The sequence below is a fragment of the Montipora foliosa genome, chromosome 14 (assembly GCF_036669935.1).
Source record: "Montipora foliosa isolate CH-2021 chromosome 14, ASM3666993v2, whole genome shotgun sequence".
In the NCBI taxonomy this organism is placed as follows: Eukaryota; Metazoa; Cnidaria; class Anthozoa; order Scleractinia; family Acroporidae; genus Montipora; species Montipora foliosa.
This window is the reverse complement of record NC_090882.1, coordinates 20,048,998-20,071,497: the sequence shown is the minus strand read 5'-3', so window position 1 is coordinate 20,071,497 and position 22,500 is coordinate 20,048,998. Positions and strand designations below refer to the sequence as shown.

Sequence of the window (22,500 nt, the reverse complement as noted above, 5' to 3'; positions counted from 1 at the left end):
CAGCAGACACCAGCGCTACTCCTTAGTATCTGACGAGAGATCTTCTTGTCACTACTTTTTCCTCCGGCAGCGTTTAACAATTGGATGAGGGCCATTCTCGTGCTTCTCAAGTTGCCTCTTTCATGCTCGAAAAGAATTCTGGGTAATTCTTCCATTCCACGACAAGGGAAGCTCCCCGATTCTCATTTCATTGATTTTTTTCAAAGTGTCGGGTCACCCCAGGCGGGTCACCCAGTCATACCAGTAAAATACAGCACCGACTGAAGTTTTTAGCTTTTAAAACTTGTCCAAATTGTATAGGTAGGTCCTGGAATTCGTCCAAAGAAAGGCCAGAGAAACAACTTCACTCGTGAACCGCCATGTTTTACAACAAAGCATTTTAGGCGTCCCAGTCTGCATGAAACCATCTCTCACCTCTGTCTCGAGAAGACCAGACACGCACGGTTCTTATGTTACGTTTATGCTTGTACAATCAACTGAAATCTCAATTCCTTGTAAAAAGTTAACCAGCATCTTCATATTCTTGGTAGTCTAGGTATCGGAGAGCCTGAACATTAATTTAGCATGCGCTGACGGAATGTTTGAACACGAGAGAAAAATGCAGTACCTCCAGACGTGGCGCTGGAGCGTCGTACCAAACGAGTCATCCCGGGATTTCGGCCCGTGCGATCGCTTTTGGACGCAGTTGGCCCTTCGCTGCTTTCTGCTACCGACCTTGCCTCCCGGTACGGCATTGAGGGAGGGATATGTCGGCCCCTAAACCATATGAGACAAATCCCACGCCTACTCACATCTTCTCAGACCGCCCTTGTCATTACAATATAGCGTAAGACTTCGATGGCTTATATATTCAAAGGTAAAGTCACTTTATCTGACATATGGTAAGCACTGCAGTCGCTGATTACAAAATGCACGCACGCGCCTTGCTGGAGGTAACATACACACATGCATAAACTTTATTTCATCTCGAATTTCACAATAACTACAAGAGCCGATGTCTTCGGGACATTACATTTACAACTAAAATACATAGCATATACAGATACATGACTAAATACATAATAGTTAAAGATATATTAATTCAAAAGAAAAGCCGCCGTACAAAATGCGGTCTTGGATTTTCTAGTTTAAAACCAGTAGACTCAGTGGTATGGACAAAATCAGGTAGCACAACTTAGCTGATACGTAAAAAAAAACAACTAAGACCATAACTGGTTGTTTTAAGTTTATTGAAAGACAGAGTGTTTATTTCCGCGAAGATCACGCATAAGAAGATTTTGAATGCGCTCATTTTATACATATGTAGAGTTTGACTTGAGTGGTAAGAGGACAGGTAATTTGCAAATATAGATCTTAGTATTCTCTTATTTACATTATACCGTTTCTTTGACAAGAAATTTGCTATGAGGATAACAGCCAAAAAAAAGCACTACTTTGTCGCGAATTTTTTCTATAATAAAAACTTGTTTAGAAATCAAAAGTCCTACGTCAACAGCACACACCAGCGCTACTCCTTAGTATCTGGCTAGAAATCTTCTTCTCACTACTTTTTCCTTGCGGCCGCGCTTTAGCCATTTTATCAGGGCCAATCTCGTGCTTCTCAAGTTGCCTCGTACATGCTCGAAAAGAATTCTGGGTAATTCTGGCATTGCATGACTAGGAAGCTCCCCGATTCTCATTTCATTGATTTTTTTTAAAGTGTCAGGTCACCCAGTCATACCAGTAAAATACAGCACCGACTGAAGCTTTTAGCTTTCAAAACTTGCCCAAATTGTATAGGTAGGTCCTGGAATTCGTCCACAGAAGGGCCAGAGAGACAACATCACTCGTGAACCGCCATGTTTTACAACAGAGCATTTTAGACGTCCCAGTCTGCATGAAACCATCTCTCACCTCTGTCTCGAGAAGACCAGACATGCACGGTTCTTATAATTACGTTACGTTTATGCCTGTATAGAATCAAGTGAAATCTCAATTCCTTGTAAAAAGTTAACCAGCATCTTAATTTTTTTGGTAGGATAGGTATTGAAAGGCCTGAAGATTTACGCATGCGCTGACGGAATGTTTGAACGAGGGAAAAAAATGCAGTACCTCCAGACGTGGCGCTGGAGCGTCGTACCAAACGAGTCATCCCGGGATTTCGGCCCGTGCGATCGCTTTTGGACGCAGTTGACCCTTCGCTGCTTTCTGCTACCGACCTTGCCTCCCGGTACGGCATTGAGGGAGGGATATGTCGGCCCCTAAACCATATGAGACAAATCCCACGCCTACTCACAGCTCTAGACCGCCCTTGTCATTTACAATCTAGAGTAATATTTCGATGGCTTATATATTCAAGAGAAAAGTCGTTTTGTCTCTCATGTGGTAAGCACTGCAGTCGCAGATTACAAATTGTGCCTATGCGCATTAGTGTTTCATTTGTATGCTTGTCTTCCCTTACAAAAAAACATAATTCTTTCCCTGCTTCAGCTTCACCAATCCTTTTGGCACGATTCGTCTTGGTATTTCAGGCTATTTTTTAACTTCAAAGCATCAGGCAGCCCGAGTGGTACTCGCGGCTTTCGGTTGAGGCAATGCGTTCAACGTCGTGGCAATCTTGTTTTCATTTATGGTTTGGTATTTTCTTCAAACGCAGGAGACAGCGCCTGTGTTTAATTTTTTTTCTAGACCCTCGCGCCTTTGCCTTCCTTGTTGCGGTTTAGCCACTCGAAAAACTTCCTTGTTTTATTGCAGAAGGGTGGAACTTAATGAACCTGGTTGGGTTGACAGGGTCAAAAGTTAGTGCGCTTTGTTTTCTTCGCATTGTTCGGTATTTATTTCAGACTTCTTCTACCCCTGGATGGTCTGACGATTAAGTAATTTAAATGAAACAATCCCAGAGAGGGCATTTCATATCCTTTTCATCTGTATTTTGAGTTTAGTTATTGGGCTTTAATATAATTTTTTGGGAAGAACACTCGAGAAGGTCTTCAGTAACTTGAGAGGTGGCAGGTCACGGTGAAGACTGTCCGTAAAAAACACACAGATGAGTGGCAGTTCAACCGTCGGAGAAGCAGGATACGAAAGTTCCAAACGACCATTTTTGCACGAATTCATTGGTATCTAATTTGACCGTGCACCAAGACTGAAAACTTCTCCTTTTTTTCGAATATAATTAGAATAAATTAAGCAAACATTTCTCCCCTCCCCCCCCGGGGAGGGGGGAGATTCCCAAATTAAAAGGGGAGGGTGTCTCGTCGGAAATTTTAAATTAAACCCCTAAAGGAGACCAATCTGGCCGTGGCCCGGCCTGTTTTTGACCCCTAAAAGAGACCATATGAAAACACAGAGAAATACAAAATACAGTGACTTTTAATGATGGCAAAGAAATTTTCATCTAATACTTTCACCTACGTGAAGAAAGATTAAAGTGTAAATAAACACTTTTTTATATTTGTTTGCGCGCAACCCTAAAGGAGACCTTCACGGATAAATATCCTAAGCGAGACCAAAATCCAAAATTTACACCCCTAAGCGAGACGACGAGCATCCCTCCCCTTTTTATATGGGAGTCCCCCCCCACCCGGCATTTCCCAAAGATAGGAATCAAAGTGCCACCTGAAATTGCCTTTCCCCGCTTGATCGCTTGGAAAAAATTACAATCACTTTGAAAATGTCTCCGCCACCTGGGATGAAGATTGTTTTTTCGCGGCTAACGATAGATAAAAATTCTTTTATCTTTCATTTCTTTTGAGAACAACAACAACACAACAACACATTTCTACGCAGCACAATGTTTCTCTGTTATCTCCATTTATTTTAAGCACAACCATTGTACAAAATTGATCTTCATACTGTATCTCAGTATTATTGTAAAGAAAATAGTATTGTCGATGTTGCAATGAACGAAAAATGAGGAAACTCGTCAGCTCTCATTGTCGTTCTAAAGAAATAAAAGACCCTGGGAACGAATTCGTGGTGATATTCGAGAGCGCCTCAGTCAATTGGCAACGTTCCATATATCAATATTCACAGACGGCTACGAGGCTTTATGGTTAAAATTTGAGCACTGTTTTGTTTCGAAATCTCCCTTGAGACTTGAGACAAAGAAAACAGAATTTCACCAGAAAGCCTCGTAGCCATGCATGAAGATTGATATATCGAACTCAGCCTATTAGCGGGAATAACGATGAAGAAGGTTTTTGTTGTCGTTTTATAGTATCTATAAGCTCGTTTGCTTCAGCATTGTCATTTCCTTCCTCCTTGTGAGTGTCCGGCAGCGCCTTGTTGGAACTGACGCATCATTGACTGAAGACCTTGTGTTCCACCTGAAAACGAAACAGAGGTGTCAGAGAATACGACATATAAACTTCAAAAAACGGACGCAAAAACGGACATTCCTTTTCTAGACATATCGTGGTGTACTTGCGTACACATCACAAAGTGTTCTTGTCAAACCCACCCTAATCATAACATTAAAGAAACGCTTCGCTTAGAGAATCAATTTACAAGTGTAGTTAAGGACGGTGCCTACTGTTGTTATTGAGCATACGTTCTGCGCATCTCGAGATACTCGGGTTTCCTATCGGTGATGCTTACTAACACAGTGATATCTTTGCGCGGTTTAAAACTATTCGGAGAAAGTAGATCTTAGTAAGTACTCTTGGTATCCAAAAAGAAAATTGGGGGTAACCATGCATTTTTGAGAGATAATGAAGCTTCAATTTGAGAAAGAACGCCATACATTGCTTCGATAAATACACAATCACGCGGACGGTCAAACTACCCTGAAGATGGCTTAACGTCGAAAACGTTCGGTTATTTATACTTTTTAAAGAATTTTTCGCCTTGCAAATACTAGTCACATTGCTTTGTATTTTAAAGCTTTTTACGAATATTATTCGTCAATTATCTTTGAAAAATAAGTGGTTACCCCAAATTTTCTTTTTGGAGTTCAATAACACTTGTTACAATCTACGTTTCCTGCATAATCATAAACCGGGGCAAAAAATACCTTTAAATTAGTAGGGACCGTCCTTAAAAAAGTTTTCTTCTCTTCATTATAGGATAAAAAACGAACTCGTTCCCAGAGGGCTTGTTGGCTCACTTAGAATAGCAGCGAGTTGACGGCTCAGTGCAGAGAGAGAAGACAGCGAGGAGCGCAATCGAACAGTCTTTGGTGTGAGTGCCGTTCAAGAGCGTTTTTTTTCTCAGGCTTCTTTACAATAAACGGTTTAAGCTGTTTCATCAACTATGATAATCTCTCGCTTAGAAAACCCCAGGGCCCAGTTGTTCAAAAGCCGATTAACGCTAACTCCAGATTAAAAGTGAACCAAGAAGTTTATTTGTCTACTTCCAAATGCTGTTCAACGCTGATACTAGGCCAAAATTTTACATTAGAAGAAGTAAATCTTAAAAAACAAAAAAGCAAAAAAACACTTTCACCAAAGAGTTGAAAACATGAAACAAAATTTTACTCTCAGACTAATCCCGGATTAAATTAATCGGCTTTCGAAAAACCGGGCCCTGGAGGGGGGAAGATCTCTCTGAACGAAATGATATATGAAATGAATCATATACTGAACCGCGGAGATGAAATCAAGTAAAGCTATGATCCTCGCAGTTATGAACGTAATTTTAGCAATTGCAAGGAGAAGCCTGAAAAATTCAGGACTTCAACGGGGTTTGAACCCGTGACCTCGCGATACCGGTGTAACGCTCTAACCAACTGAGCTATGAAGCCACTGACGTTGGGAGCTAGTCATTTCTCTCTTTGTCTCTCTCGCTCCAAGTGAAGGGAAAAAAGAGAGATCCTGGGAACGAGATTAGCTTACCCATTTGTTGAAGCACCCTCGGGTCCATCATTTTAGCCATCTGTTGATTAAGTTTGGCCATCTGCGATGGATTCACATTCTTACTCATGTCTCCCCCTGTGAGGACCATGAAACAAATGACACGTAGTTAGAAGTATTTGCAAAAATTTGAAAGGTATAGATTTCAATTTTTCTCTACGTTCCTGGTGGTTCCTGGTCATAATATTATTATACAGATGATTTTACGTGCTGGATCGAAATCTTCAAACTCCAAGTTAAAGTGGACATTACTCGGGGGGGGGGGGGGGGAGGTGTGGGGTGGCAGATTTCAGCGAATCTGCAGCTTAGAACAAAATGACGTCAAATTACGAAACACTCGAAATTTTCACCGCCGACCCCCCAAATGATTTGGGGGGGGGATCTCCCACCGGAATAGGAACTTTTAGATCTACGACGGCGAAGTCACCGAAAAAGTCACCTCATAATAGAACTTTACAATATCGTAAGTTTTTCGCGATTAGTCCATCTTTTTCACGTCGTACAATGTGGGCGAAGTATAAATTGGTACTAGCCGTTTCCGAGTAAAATGGAGAATGAAAGATTCACGATTGTACGTTCGCGCTGTCGTCAAAAATAAAAAAAAAATAGACATGGCGACACTTTTTTGTCTTCAGAGACACAAGGAGAATTAACGATCCTCGTTTTCAGCGAAAAATGGACCCTCGTGAGGAGTCCAAACCATCTGCTAAACATAGTAAAGTAAGGCCTCGTGAGTCAGCTGGGACCCGAATGTGCCAATCAGTAACGCTGGCCATGTGACAGATTTGTGCATATTGTTGTGTGTCATGTTGCGTGATTCATTCCTTAAAGATTCCGAAAAAACCAATGCCCATACTGCCAACAACTCAGTCTGCTTCGTTCGACTGGGTTAAAAAGCTAAAATAATACGGAGGTTACGAGAATGAATTTACCTTTAAATAGTCCTTTAATTCCACCCATCTTCTTCACCATTGCCGCAAATTTCGTGTACTGTGACAACAATTCCTGTACCTCTCGCACTGACACGCCGCTACCACGTGCCACACGCGTGCTCCTTCCTGGTTGGCGGGAAAACAGTTTGGCGCCATTGGGACTGTCAAGTTCTGAAAATTAGACAAAAACTGAAGCCGAAAAATAGAAAAAGTATTTTGTCAAACATTATCGTTGAAATGACATTCAAAGACTACGGAGTAAAACCAACGACGACGGCAATGTCCACTCGGTGAGGCCTGACTAATGACGTAGATCAAGGACGGTGCCTACTATTATTATTGCATATACGTTCTGCGCATCTCGAGATATTCGGGTTTCCATTCTCGTTACCAGAGCCTCGGGGTCGACCCAAGGCTCTGGGAAACTCTATGTAGGAGAACATGCGCTGCAAGGATCTTATAGCCAAAAATTGGCTATTTGAGCCTTACGGTGCCTGGTCACTCCTCGTGCTAACATGAATGCACCAATTAAAGACGCTTTTGATTGTTCTTCGCGAAAACCAATGAGAAGACACTTTGTTTCAGGGTTTCCCAGAGCTCCTCTGTCCCTTAGTCAAGAGAAGAGCTCTGGGATCGAGATTGCTCGGGTTTCCTATCGGTAATGCTTACTAATACAGGGATATTTTTGTGCGGTTTAAAACTATCCGGAGAAAGTAGATCTTAGTAAGTACTCTTGGTATCCAAAAAGAAAATTGGGGGTAACCATGCATTTTTGAAAGATAATTTAGCTTCAATTTGAGAAAGAACGCCATACATTGCTTTGTATTTTAAAACTATTTACATTTCCTGCATAATCATAAACCGGGGCAAAAATACCTTTGAATAGGCGATTTGCTATGATGGCATCATTTGACTACCGAGACCAGAATGCTTTGTCACAATGCTTTGTTATTCAGATTTTTCTTTTCTCTTTGGAACAAAGAAACAATTGTTTAAATTTTCCTGACAATTCCCGGTTTTCACATGACGTCACGACCGCCATGTTTGTGCCCCTAAACAAAGAAAAGGTGGCCATGTTGGTGCCCCGACCAAATCCTCCGCGAATTTAACTCTATTATTATGCAAACGCTTCCTTTTGTTTTCGTTGAAAAACATGGCTGTTGATCACGTGAGTGAAAACCAGCAATAGAAGCAACTCAATTAGCAACTGGTCTTAGTAGTAAATAACGTCATCATGCAAATCGCCTATTAGCAGGCACCGTCCTTAAGTGAGCTTAAAATGTAGCGTTTCTTTTTGGTAAACTAGAAATGCATTTGCAGTATAAGCATAAGTTCTTTAACGCACAGTTCTTAATTCTAGTTATCTAGTTTATAGAGGTTTTGCACGGCAGCCATATTGCATGGCAGGAACAATGAAAATGTTCTGCAGTAGAAAGAACATTTGTTCCCATAGGAAAAAGAATCTATTGCTCCTGCTATGCAACATGGCTGCCGTGCAAAACCTCTACTGTCTAGTGGCTAGTTCTATTCATGTAAGGGGAAGCAGTGCAGCCCAATGGTTTTCGGCAATTGCCTTGAGATCTGACAAGTCGTTGAATTTGATCCTGGTACTCCCTGGTGAAACCTCTCGCCTGCAATTGTAAATAGCCATCTGGTTTGGCTCCGGCCAGTTAGGATTCTTAACAGTTGTTCTGTTTTGTCATTTCGTTCATTAGGGAGCTTTAGCAACGACGCCGTCAACAGCAACGAGAACGTCGTTATTAAATGTGAATTCGCGTTATTGTAATCGCTTCGCGACTATTCCAAGCATTTTAACGTGGCAAAGGTGTGGCAAACCCTCAAGAACGAAACTAGTATGAACGGCGCTCAATTAACGGGATAAAATGAAAATTTATCCCCAAGGACTGACGTTCTCCTTAAATACTCAAATTTAGTCATTTCACGTTGTTGTTTTGCTGACGACGGCAAAGAAATAAACAAAAATGAAAAGATGCACGTGCAGAGCGTGCAAAGTTATTGCTTTCGCTCACTAAATATGCAAATTTGTGACGTTTTCGTTGCCGTCGCCGTTGTCGGTGCTAAAGCTCCCTATTGTGTTTCATTGGCCCTGAAAAGCTCTTATGGGGAGTTGTCAGTTAAGTATGTAATGTACTGTATTGTATTGTTTGTAACCGCATACAAAAAGCGTTTTGAGTCAACACCAAGTCGGTATATTTTGCTGGAAAAAAAACATGTGGTCAGACAACAAAATCGAGAGCGCCTTGTCCTATAGTGTGTCGACAGTAAGGAAAATCTTTAAAGTCAAACGGAGTTTATGAAGGAAGATTGTGAGATGGGCTATGCGGTTTACGACCTTTCTCCACAGCAGTTGAAAGACTTGAAATTGTAATCACTGATGAAATGCACTTTGTCCTCAGTTTTTTTAAGTTAAGTGTTTGCCAAGCTGGGATTTGAACCTGCAGCCTCAACAATGCCAACTGGTCGGCAGTATATTAGCTCAGTAGACAGTCCTTGCTCGCATCGATTGTATTGCTGGTTTTCACTCACGTGATCAACAGCCATGTTTTTCAACGAAAACAAAAGGAAGCGTTTGCATAATAATAGAGTTAAATTCCCGGAGGATTTGGTCGGGGCACCAACATGGCCGCCTTTTCTTTGTTTAGGGCACCAACATGGCGGTCGTGACGTCATGTGAAAACCGAGAATTGAAATACTGGCCCAAGCTAGACTATCAAACTCTTTAACAGAAATTACAGCAAAATTTGGGATATTGTGGAAATGGTACCTTCGTCATTCATACTGTCCATAATGGTCATTAGTTTTTTTAACCGGGCCATCGATTCTTGTTCATTGCCTTTGGATAAGAAATCACTACTGAAACCTGGGATCATACCCTGAAAAACAATGCAAAATTATTTAGCACTTTACACTGTATTTTAATTTATTTAAATTCATTTTCTTCAAATTCACAATAACTCCTGAAAGGGAAGCAAAAAAAAATGGCCTTGCAGATGCATACTTGATTCAATTCTCACTTGACTTACAAAACATATCTTTGTTAGATTTTCCATGTTAAAAGTGGTACTATCAGTTCAGATTTTGAAAGTGTGTTTGCTTAACACCTGCCTGGTAAAAATTTGAGCTTTGATTTTTATCCGAAAGCTGTTTACTTTGAGTGTAAGTTTGGGATTTCACGGTCCGCCATTACTCACGTTCAAAACTGACCGAATGGACCTCAGAGGATTGGATCTAGGGAAAAAGTGACGTTATTCACTCAAGCTTAAGATTTCGGCATGTAAACGCAGTTTATATATGCAAAACACGAGTTTACAAATCTGAAAGCCCGAATCTCCCGTGCTGCATATCATTTCAACCGCGTACAAACACATTGCATTCTTAAAATAGTGAGTCTTTGACGTCATTTTCTCCTCGATTCAGCGCTTTCAAGCTTTTAAAGTTAGTAATGGCGGACCATTAAATAGGAAAATTCCAGTTAAAATAAATAAATTTCTTTCCGAAATTAAGGCTTTAAACTTGGGTCACTCAGTGTTTAGTTAACATCGTTTTGAAATCTAATTTGAGTTTTTTTTTTATCGTAGTACCACTTTAAATGTCTGAAGGTTCAGAGGTAACTTATGAACATGAACACTAAATCTTGAAGTTAAAAAGTAGTTTTTTCAGGTCAGTGTTGAAACAGTCACTCATATTATCAATATTACACAACACACGTGTTAACAAGGTCAAGACATATCAGGAGAATTGTAAAGGATGATGATAACCAATGCAATGTGCACTGCCAACTGGATAGTTAAGGTGCTAGACTGTAACCAATTGGAAGAAATTTAGGAGGCCTTCAGAACTACGTGTATTGACTTATAGCAGGTTACTTACCATAATCTGACCAAATGGTCCCATCTTCATGATGTTCTGGAACTGTTCATACATGTCTCTTAAACTAAAAACACCTGATACAGAGCAAAAAGGAATGGAAAAAAATCACAAGAAATGCTCACACATTTTTTCCATGTTTGATGTTGCAGCCTTTGGCGTTTGAAATTTTAATCGTCAACGTTTCTTTGTCAAAGTTTTTTTTTGTTTGGCTGATAAAGTTACCTCTTCTTTCATAAATTGGGCAGCACAACATTATAGCTTTGAGACTTACAGTAATGCTCTGTTACACAATAATTAGAACGGTTTTCAATTGAGTATCGAAAGTAATTGGCGAATTGCTTTGGTTTTCCATTATTTTGGTTCAAAGTTCTTGTGCCTCTTTTTCAACCAATCAGAAGTGAAACCAAAACCAATAATGGCTCGCACGTGAACATTTTCCCGAGTTTTGATTGGTTTACTGGATTGTGTCCCTCCTTTTTGATTGGCCAAAGTAATTACTTTGGTTTTGGTTTTACAACACTTGATTGAAACTCGTTCTATAATTTGTGACTTTTTATTCCATCAACTTGCAAATATCAGTGGCAAGTTGCAAGCAGTTCTATATTAATTTAATGACATACAGTTGAACAGTACAAAATTCAAAATAGTGATTTTCTGTACAATTTGTCAAAGAGAGAAATGCTATTATTGGGAAAATGGTTCTGTCCCCAACAAATGACTTCTCACCATGTTTGAGCTTGTCAATAAGTTCCTCATTGTCCTCAAGCTTCAGTTCATTCACCTTGTCAATCAGACCCTCAATATCTCCCATTCCTAGTATGACATCACAAAAAGTATGATTACTGGTACTGAACAAAATGAACAAAATTAAAAACAAAATAAAACAAAGAAGAAAAGGTTACGCTCTACAATGTATAATAAACCAGTCTCAAGTTACTAATTGTACTTAAAGGGACTATGTCATGTTATTTTAGGGTGTCAAAGGGAAATCTTTGGTTACTTACGAGGGTAAAACTCTAACAGGGTAATGTGGAATTCCTCCAGTGATTAAATTATCTTTGCAGTACAAACAAGATGATTCTGAGCAAAAACGACTTTTACCCAGGTGATTTGCCATAAACTTGAAGAATGTTGGGCCGATTTTTTTCAAGATTACCCAAACGTAATCCATTTCAATCTTGTCCATTGGTGTCCATCCATGATTTTCTTTCCTTTCGCTGTATTTATTGCAATGTTTCATTCTCCTTTTTGGGCATTTTGGGTGTCATAAAACTACACGATTTTGCGTGATATACTTTAAAACTACTACAATTGCACATCACATTAGCTTACCTAATAATTTACTAATAAAAGGTCTGGTCTTAAAAGGTTCAAAGTCATCAATGTGTTCTCCAGTACCAATGAAAATAATGGGACTTTTGGTGGCTGCAACACTGAAAATGAAACCAAACATTTGGTAGCATGTCACATCCCCTACCCATGTTAAAAAATTGGTTTCAACTCTTGACTCTGCAGATTAAGTCATCACGTGTAACCATTGAAATAAAACCTACTGAGCACTTTGTTCCCATGGTGCTGTAAATTATATTGTTCCTGATGGAACTCAATTTAAATCTCAAAATAAAATCCTAAGCAACTCCGAAGGAACTTACATGTACATGCATTTATTATTTTAAATATCTTTTTTTAAATTCTAACAGAGTGAAGTTAATTACCATAATAATAATTCTTTCATTCTAAATTGACTGACACTTTCTAGGGCTTTTCAGGACAAAAATACAATACATGTGCAGGGTTGTAGCTAAGAATAAATTCATCAAGTTGAAGGTTCTATTGAGGCCGTCTGCGCTCCGAGCATCAAAGGGACATGGTAACATGATTGTAATGTCTTGCAACACCCCGCATGCACAATAGTACTCAAAACAATGCTTTTATTTCATTTCCAGTATTGATATTTTCTAGTGATACTGTAATTCAGTAGACTGGCAGATATTCAATTTTTTTGTTAACACATTGAACGACTTTTAAACTTTGTACAGAATAATTTGCAATCATCGCGGTCATTTTGATCAACGCTCAAAATTCAGCCGGTCATCACCCCTTTCTCAAGCGGTGACTTTCACCGGCAGCCGGCGCTTGGCGACATCCCTGCATGTGCATGTACATGTTAACAGACCAACTGATGAAAGGCAGACCAGTTATGCTACTACAATTGCAACCAAGAAGTTGACTGAGGACTGCACCTCACAGACAGACTTGAACCCAGGAACTCTGGATTGCAAGTGCTCTCCTTTAACCACTTGGTTACACTGCCTCCAAAGGTATCATATGTGTCATCTCAAGATTCTGGATATCGGATAAAGCAACATGAGTTGCCGTCTCCCGTAGGGACAAGAGGCAGTGGAGGTGCAAGGCGGGAAATGGGGAGATTAATTGGAATGTTTGTAATTTAATTATACTTACGCACTTAACGCACCACCACCTTTTGCATGACCATCTAATTTCGTGACAATAACAGATGCAACATCAACTTTTTCTTTGAAAGCTTTGGCCTAAAGGCATCAAGAAAACTATATTATTTCCTAAAAAATGATTAATGCAAGAAGCACCTTAGTCTCTTTGGGTCAAACCAAACTCACGCACAGCATTGAGTGGTGAAACCGAAAAAATTATTTAAGCAAATAACAATAAATATCCCTGTTGTTTAACAAGACATTTACCTGTGACTCGCAAGCCTGTCCAATTGTTGCATCCATTACAAATATCACATTGTCTGGGGTCTAAAGTATGATTAAAAATTATTCAGGTTAATCCACTTTTTATTACATTTACCTACAGTTAATAAAAATTATGGAGAAAAAGTTATGGAAACATTCCACCATTATCAATCAAATAGGGCAAGCTTTTCTGGATGATGTTTCCACGAGAAAGGGCCAAGCTATTGTGGCCATTAAAATAATACCGTAATTATACAATGTAAATCCTCTCTGCACACCGAGGAAGAACGCCCCTAAACTAGTGAGAGAACTACCAGTATTAATCTTTATCTGCCGTGGATAGTAATTATATCACAGAGAATCCTGGAAAGCACTTTTAAACAGCATCTGTACAAGGCTGAAGGGGTGGTTTCTAAAGAAACTGTGGTGCTGCGTCGGTGGAGAAGTAGTATACAAAAATCTGGTTTTATCAACGGAGTTGATAATGTAAATTGGCCACCGTACAGAGATTCTAAAAGCTGACGTTTCGAGCGTTAGCCCTTCGTCAGAGCGAATCCAGAGCGATTTGCTCTGACGAAGCGCTAACGCTCGAAACGTCAGCTTTTAGAATCTCTGTACGGTGGCCAATTTACATTATCAACTCCGTTGATAAAACCAAATTTCTGTACAAGGCTGTTGCCTAACAGGAGCCCGGTAGCCTGGGGCTTCCAAAGAATAGCTCTGGGTGCCTTAATTTTTCACAGCAACACCTTTCACTTCATATGTTGGGCTCCTAAGTTCAGCTCTGAGGACCCCTTTAAAATTTTCTTAGGCAGCAGCCTTGCTGTACATAGTTTGCTGTCTTGATACAAGACTTACATGTAGTATAGATAGATTGACAGTCCCTTTAAAATATAAAATTAAATATTCAATTCGGAGAATATTGTTTTTGTGAGCGGCTTGCTACTTTGAGATCAACTTACAACTGCATTAGAGACTTGAAGCATTTCCTCAAAAAGTGACTCCTCTTGCTTATGCCTACCACTGATAAAGGAATTAACAATATTTAATATTGCTTAGAATATACAGACCAAAAAACATGGAAACATGAAACCATTCACTACAAGATAATGAGTAAAAAACAAACTGTATACAGTACTGTATTAATTTCATGTTCTTACCTTGTATCTACAATAATTATTTCAAAATTTTCTTGTTTGAATTTATCGACACCCTCTTGTGCAATAACAACAGGATCCATTTCAGTGTAACTAAAATAACAAATCAAAACCAACACACCACAATGTTGTGAAATATCAAAAAGTCACTGACAATACCCTTCATCTTGAGACAACATTTAGAAAAGCAGATTCTTTGGGGAGTACGCTGCCAAGGCAAGCTTGGAATATCAAGAAATATTGGGAAGCAATATAAATGAGCAGATGCCTTGCAACAGTGGTAAGTTCTGCTTTAATATCCAAAAACACACAACAGAAGGGAAGGTAACAAGCACAGGGAACCCCCCAGGACGTATATTGTGATTGGGGACTGATTAGGTCCCTTGATATAAGATTGTGTGACATCATTACCTTCAGTTACAAAATTTGTAAGGTCATAATTATTTTGATTTTTTTTTCTAACCATTTGCTTCATGCTAAATTTGAAAAAGATTAAGTGGATATTCCAGAAGTAATATACTCTATGACAATTTCTCCCTTTCATCTTAACCAAGGTTGTTCCATTGCAGAAAAGATGCCTGATGAATTTTCAAACATAACAACACAGCGCACTATAGATGTTCCTACCTTCCATAAAAAGGTATTCTTGCCTTGGTGGCGTTTTGCTTGAGTTGATCAAAGGCTCTTAAAAACCAAATTAACACGTGTAAATATGAGCAATGTTACTTGACAGCTTCTTTACAGTACATACTTATTCCATATGAAAAATCTATTACATACAGCTAATGGCTATAGATTTGTATTTACTACAGTAGAGGGGTAATGGCAGTAGTTATGAATTGGGAGAGAGAGATGATTATGAAAAAGTGGTTCGAGGCAGTAAAGCCCTTTTTGTTACCTGCTCGAAATGTATCTGCACAGATGAGACAGGTCTTCCAGCCTTTTCGTTGGTAGTAGTAGGCTAACTGCAGTGTTGAAAAAGGAGCAACAGTGCAATATTAATGAAATAGCAGCAAACCTTATAGGAATAAATAGAGCCTACATGGAATTAAAAAGGAGTCAGAGAGGGTTCAATACTAGTGGGTCTTCAATACACCCTTTGCAGTTCACTAACACAATTTCTCATTCATTTGTCTCAATAGTAGTTGTATGATTAAGGTGAATATACTTTGAATAAGACCTAAAAAAGTTCATTTATGCAACAGAAACCTCCAAGAACATCAGGATCATTCCTTATACCTTCTATATTCACTTACTTCTCGGCTTAAATTGAAGGTACAACCTTCTTCTTCAAAACGCCGCACGCGATAGTTGAAGTTATGACTCCTGGAAATCAGAAAACTAAGTTTTATCAGCCCTAGTGGGCCAATTTGGGCCCTTTCTTCTCTTATTCAGGACATTTCAAGGCATGCACGCTTTCGAATTTGCTGCTTCACCGGTTATGAATAACTAATGATGTCCAGGCATTCTGCGCGATGTATAACCGGGCACGTGCCATTCTCTTCCAAACTTTTTTAAAAAGCTATGGACATCCCATCGCAGTCCTTTTTGTTTTCGCTTTCGTTGTTTCGGTCGTCGCTTTTTCCCCATGATCGAAAACATACACACACCATTTTTTTCATAAAAATGTTTATTGACTTAGCCTATTTATATAGGTTTCCCATGGCTTTCCTTTGGGTTATTGTAATGTGTAATTGATTGTTCGACTATTAAGATAAATATACCCAGTGAAATAAATAACGCTAAAAACAGGACGGTGATTGAGCGCAAAATCAAAAAACAAAAACCTTTTGACATGTGACAGAACAAAGTGAAACAAGATGTTTGCAAAAAAGATGAACACTCGCGTTCGCCCCAAATCCAAACAAGGAAACGTTGTAATGTGTAATTGTTTGTTCGACTATAAAAATAATATACCCACATACTCGTCTTCTTGAAAGAAAAGACCCTGCTGTGAGACGTGACGGAGACGTCAGCTCTTACTTTCACGAGACCAGTCATTTTGGTCTGGCACCCCGGCACATCAAATTTTAAAAAACTGCATTTGATGCCTTGATCAAATGAACCATCTTTAATGAAACAAGGCTTTGGATCACATCACTGATTAACCCAGACAAGCAATTGATGCTTTCTACTAAAATCCCATACAGTTACGTGCAAACCAGCCACAAACCATTGGATCAACCTAGCAGCGAAAAGATCAATGACGCGATCCAAAACCTGGAAAAGATTCAAGTGGTACCCTCGTCAAAGTGTTTTAAAAAGAAATCAAACTAAAGCAACGAGAAACAAAAGGTGAATCAAAAACCAAAAAAGAAATTTGGGCAAAGGAGAGTGTTCTGTTGGTGTTACCGAAAACATCTCATTTGAAAAAATAAAAAACGACATTGTCTCAAAAAAACAAAGTATCCGAGATGGCTTTTAAAACTCACCCAAACTTAAGTTGTGGAATGAAAAAAATTAAAACCATGGCGCCCAACATGTTCAAATAAAAAGGTGAAACAAAAACGATGCATCCAAGATGGTTTGGTTACCTAACGCCCATACCGATGACAACCCACCGTTCAAATAAAAAACCAACACGTGTTTTTGACCGAAATAACACAAAAGTGAAAGCTATAACATCAAGACATTGTTTTTTCGAAAAACTCAGGAAAAGGATGGCCTGGTACAACCGAGTATTTTATAGGCAAACACGGTTCTTTTTCGGTGATTTGCAAAGTTCACCAAAAAGAAAACAAATTAATTTAAAACCTCCGATATGCGCCAAAGTGACCAAACTATCTCGGATGCATTGCCTCGAGTCTCAGTGATGACCCTTTGCCTGAATACCAAAAAAGAAACTCAAAGCGCCAGGCATCACTGGTAAACGCACGTAGCGACCTACACCAAAAATGGGCGAGCCGCCGTGGAAACAAGCGACCATCAAACTGAGCCTCGAAATCAACACTAAAACTTGGTAGACAAAGACCATATGGGGTAAGGTCGACAGATGACAGCGTCACCATGCACACGCCCGGTCAAAAGCCCACATACCCCTTATGGTCTTCTTGGTTTTTTGAATTCCCATGTCGTCAGAATTGGCACTCTCACGATTCATCGAATCACAAAATTCTCCCTGGGAGAGGCTAGACTCATCACTCGAAATGGGATGTTTTTTCTCCAATTAAAAAAAATCCGATGAAAAGTAATAAAACACAAATTAATTGCTGCTCTCCTCCATTGCATTTTCCTCCTGTACTCGTCTGTAACCGTACGCAAAGCTGGTAAATGTGGTCGGGCAAATCACTCTCGCATCAAAGACCAACTGATAGGTCTTATCTCGGGCCACCATCCCCACTTGCTTCGTCATCGGATGGCGGACAAAGAAGTTCGGGTTGGTCACGATGGTCTTGCGTCGATCTAAAATCCAAAAAAAGACACCGTGAGAATTCTAAACGCACGTGATGAACTCGTGAGAAAAAGATCGCTTACCTAACAAAGGGGCTTGAACTTCGTCGAGGACGTTCTGTTTCATGGTGTCGAAATTGATCACCTCACTTGTGGCAAAATCCAACGTCAGTCCTTTGACTTTGCACTCCATTTTTTCCTTGTCGGTCTTGTAGGCGTAGTTCTTTGCGCCGCCGCTGACAAACTCCGCGATAAAGTCTCCTTTCAGTTCATCCTTCATTTGCCCCAAATATTCCCCCAGCTGGTTGCGATCCTGCCCCGCCAGACACCTGTACACGATGCTGTCCGTGTCGTGATACAACACTTGCTCGCCCCATTTCTCCAAATACCCGTACAACTCGAGTCGGGCCCATCACGTCGTGAATGCCGCGATAAAAATGTTGGTCTTGGGATTGGGAGGGGATGTTCCATGCAATTTCTTGTAGCGGACTTCCAACACTAGGTCCGAACAAATGTAGAGGGACATCACCTGGACGGTGTTATTGTCCAACAGATCGTAAAGTTGTGCCAACGTGTGGATGGTAATAATACTGACTTTGTCAGGCCTCTCTCCAAACTTTCCCCAAAACGAATTTAACATAAATTTGGCGATGTATGCAAATTTTTCATCGCATCCATAATAAATGACTTTCAACTTTACCTCGACTACGATTTTCTTCTTGAAAATATTGAAGGGCCGCAGCCAGGATGAAACATAGTTAAAATTGAAAAAACGATTTCTGGCTAAAATGATTAAAAACTACGAGCTTTCGACTACCCGAACTGCAGTCTTCGACGGGTAAAATGAATGATAAGAAATCGATGAGAAAATTAAATAAAAGCGTAAATGCAAAATGATGAGAATGTAGAAAATTTATGAATATTTGTTAAAACGGATGTTGTATTGTCCAGGCAAAGGGCACGAATTGTTATCTGCGTTAGGTGTCACTGTGGTATGCCACGCTTCTAATGCAACATTCGCAACTCCATCTTCTCTCGTCAGCCATAGTGCCTGTCTGCAAGGAAAAAGAGGATGATTCTAAAAAGGCAACCCATTAAATACTCTTTTTTTGCAACACTCTGAATAACCTAATTTGGTCATAAAATCGTGCAAGTATACACCAATCGCAATTCGAGTCCGAAATCGTACAAATACGCCCTTGTCTTCAGTCGCTGAAATGGACGGCATCTTTTTGTTCGCAAGTGAACTGTCTTCCATCTTGGGGGAGAACAAGCTTGTCTCGCGACAAGAGAACATGGAAAAAATCATCAACCGACACTAACAATTTCCTGGCTCGATGAACTTATTGGAACAAACTTTTGTCACGCACCAAAATCCAATACAAATCCTTATAAATTTTACCTGAACAAAATGCCCCCAGGAGCCCATCCTGGAGCGTGCAACTTCCATACAGCGTCTGTGAAACGGCGTTTTCACAAGTAGGTTTATTTTTAGACTAGCCCTTCCCGTGAATTAGGTCAAAAAACAACATCAGTTACGGTTCGGTGACCCTATGACGTCAGCTTAATTTCTTGTAATTGGTCATCGGGCTCCTGTGAGAGTCTCATTAGCGGGAAATTCAATCTAAAAATAACCTTTTATCTGACATATGGTAAGCACTGCAGTCACTGATTACAAAATGCACGTACGCGCCCTGCTGAAGGTAACATACATACATGCATAAACTTTATTTCATCTCGAATTTCACAATAACTACAAGAGCCGATGTCTTCGAGACATTACATTTACAACTAAAATACATAGCATATACAGATACATGACTAAATACATAATAGTTAAAGATATATTAATTCAAAAGAAAAGCCGCCGTACAAAATGCGGTCTTGGATTCTCTAGTTTAAAACCAGTAGACTCAGTGGTACGGACAAAATCAAGTAGCGCATTCCGCAACTTAGCAAATACGTAAGAAAAAAAAATTAAGACCATAACTGGTTGTTTTAGGTTTATTGAGGGACAGAATGTAATTTCTGCGCAGATCACGCATAAGAAGATTTTGAATGCGCTTATTGCATAGAGATGTAGAGTTTGATTTAAGTGGTAAGAGGACAAGTAATTCGAATATAAATCTCAGTGTTCTCTTATTTACATTATACCGTTTCTTTGACAAGAAATTTGCTAAGAGAGTAACAGCGAAAAAAAGCACTGCCTTGTCGCGAATGTTCTATAAGTAAAACTACTTGTTGAGAAATCAAAAGTCTTACGTTAACAGCAGACACCAGCGCTACTCCTTAGTATCTGACCAGAGATCTTCTTGTCACTTCTTTTTACTCCGGCCCCGTTTTAACAATTGGATGAGGGCCATCCTCGTGCTTCTCAAGTTGCCTCTTTCATGCTCGAAAAGAATTCTGGGTAATTCTTCCATTCCACGACAAGGGAAGCTCCCCGATTTTCATTTCATTTATTTTGTTTTTAAAGTGTCGGGTCACCCAGTCATACCAGTAAAATACAGCACCGACTGAAGCTTTTAGCTTTCAAAACTTGCCCAAATTGTATCGGTAGGTCCTGGAATTCGTCCACAGAAAGACGAGAGAAACAACCTCACTCGTGAACCGCCATGTTTTACAACAGAGCATTTTAGGCGTCCCACTCTCCATGAAACCATCTCTCACCTCTGTCTCGAGAAGACCAGACACACACGGTTCTTACGTTACGTTTATGCCTGTACAATCAACTGAAATCTCAATTCCTTGTAAAACGTTAACCAGCATCTTCATTTTTTTGGTAGTCTAGGTATCGGAGAGTCTGAACATTAATTTACGCATGCGCTGACGGAATGTTTGAACACGAGAGGAAAAGCAGTACCTCCAGACGTGGCGCTGGAGCGTCGTACCAAACGAGTCATCCCGGGATTTCGGCCCGTGCGATCGCTTTTGGACGCAGTTGGCCCTTCGCTGCTTTCTGCTACCGACCTTGCCTCCCGGTACGGCATTGAGGGAGGGATATGTCGGCCCCTAAACCATATGAGACAAATCCCACGCCTACTCACAGCTTCTCAGACCGCCCTTGTCATTACAATATAGCGTAAGATTTCGATGGCTTATATATTCAAGGGAAAAGTCATTTTATCTGACATATGGTAAGCACTGCAGTCGCTGATTACAAAATGCACGCACGCGCCCTGCTGAAGGTAACATACATACATGCATAAACTTTATTTCATCTCGAATTTCACAATAACTACAAGAGCCGATGTCTTCGAGACATTACATTTACAACTAAAATACATAGCATATACAGATACATGACTAAATACATAATAGTTAAAGATATATTAATTCAAAAGAAAAGCCGCAGTACAAAATGCGGTCTTGGATTCTCTAGTTTAAAACCAGTAGACTCAGTGGTATGGACAAAATCAGGTAGCGCATTCCGCTACTTGGGTAATACGTAAGAAAAAAAAATTAAGACCATAACTGGTTGTTTTAGGTTTATTGAGGGACAGAATGTAATTTCCGCGCAGATCACGCGTAAGATGATTTTGAATGCGCTTATTGCATAGAGATGTAGAGTTTGACCCTTCGCTGCTTTCGGCTATCCACCTTGCCTCCCGGTACGGCATTGAGGGAGGGATATGTCGGCCCCTAAACCATATGAGACAAATCCCACGCCTACTTACAGCTCCAGACAGCCCTTGTCATTACAATTTAGCTTAAGAGCTCGATGGCTTATATATTCAAGAGACAAGTCATTTTGTCTTTCATATGGTGAGCACTGGAGTCACAGATTACAAATTCCGCGCATCGCATTAGTGTTTCATTTTTATGCTTCTTTTCCCTTGCAAAGAAACATAATTCTTTCCCTACTTCAGCTTCACTAATCCTGTTTGGCACAATTCGTCTTGGTATTTCAGGCTATTTTTTAACTTCAAAGCATCAGGCAGCCCGAGTGGAGCTCGCGGCTTTCGGTTGAGGCAATGCGTTCGGCGTCGTGGCAATCTTTTTTTCATTTATGGTTTGGTATTTTCTTCAAACGCAGGAAACAGCGCCTGTGTTTAAATTTTTCTCTAGACCCTCGCGCCTTTGCCTTACTTGTTGCGGTTTAGCCACTCGAAAAACCTCCCTGTTTTATTGCAGAAGAGTGGAACTTATGAACGTGGTTAGGTTGACAGGGTCAAAAGGAAGTGCGCTTTGTTCTCTTCGCATTGTTCGGTATTTATTTCAGACTTCTTCTACCCCTGGATGGTCTGACGATTAAGTAATTTAAATGAAACAATCCCAGAGAGGGCATTTCATATCATTTTCATCTGTATTTTGAGTTTAGTTATTGGGCTTTAATATAATTTTTTGGGAAGAACACTCGAGAAGGTCGTCAGTAACTTGAGAGGTGGCAGGTCACGATGAAGACTGTCCGTAAAAAACACACAGATGAGTGGCAGTTCAACCGTCGGAGAAGCCGGATACGAAAGTTCCAAACGACCATTTTTGCACGAATTCATTGGTATCTAATTTGACCGTGCACCAAGACTGAAAACTTCTCCTTTTTTTCGAATATAATTCGAATAATTTAAGCAAACATTTCTCC

At 40.0% G+C, this 22,500-nt stretch overlaps 1 protein-coding gene and 1 long non-coding RNA gene across 2 annotated transcripts; both read right to left on the bottom strand.

Moving 5' to 3' along the window:
* Window positions 1-3,770: 3,770 nt before the first annotated feature.
* On the bottom strand, window positions 3,771-15,210 carry LOC137984765 (signal recognition particle subunit SRP54-like). The gene is made up of 12 exons (XM_068832039.1): window positions 15,156-15,210; window positions 14,532-14,621; window positions 14,334-14,394; window positions 13,375-13,434; window positions 13,118-13,206; window positions 11,987-12,087; window positions 11,381-11,467; window positions 10,655-10,728; window positions 9,549-9,657; window positions 6,764-6,934; window positions 5,814-5,909; window positions 3,771-4,307 (listed from the first exon to the last, which is right to left on the bottom strand). Exons 2-12 carry the CDS (start codon window positions 14,609-14,611, stop codon window positions 4,228-4,230), a joined length of 1,008 nt encoding a protein of 335 aa, XP_068688140.1. The 5' UTR covers window positions 14,612-14,621; window positions 15,156-15,210; the 3' UTR covers window positions 3,771-4,227.
* Window positions 15,211-16,131: 921 nt separating this feature from the next.
* Window positions 16,132-19,531, bottom strand: LOC137984750 (uncharacterized). Its single transcript, XR_011119164.1, has 3 exons — window positions 19,321-19,531; window positions 18,003-18,973; window positions 16,132-17,930 (listed from the first exon to the last, which is right to left on the bottom strand). It is a non-coding gene; the product is annotated as an uncharacterized lncRNA (long non-coding RNA).
* Between the last annotated feature and the right edge of the window lie 2,969 nt (window positions 19,532-22,500).

Excerpts from the sequence above, each read along its gene's own strand:
- LOC137984765 (XM_068832039.1), bottom strand. The coding sequence starts at position 14,611 with ATGGATCCTGTTGTTATTGCACAAGAGGGTGTCGATAAATTCAAACAA. Across the intron at positions 13,435-14,333 it reads TTCAAGTCTCTAATGCAGTT|ACCCCAGACAATGTGATATT; the intron begins GTAAGTTGATCT and ends ATCATACTTTAG. Across the intron at positions 5,910-6,763 it reads AATTAAAGGACTATTTAAAG|GGGGAGACATGAGTAAGAAT; the intron begins GTAAATTCATTC and ends TGGTCCTCACAG.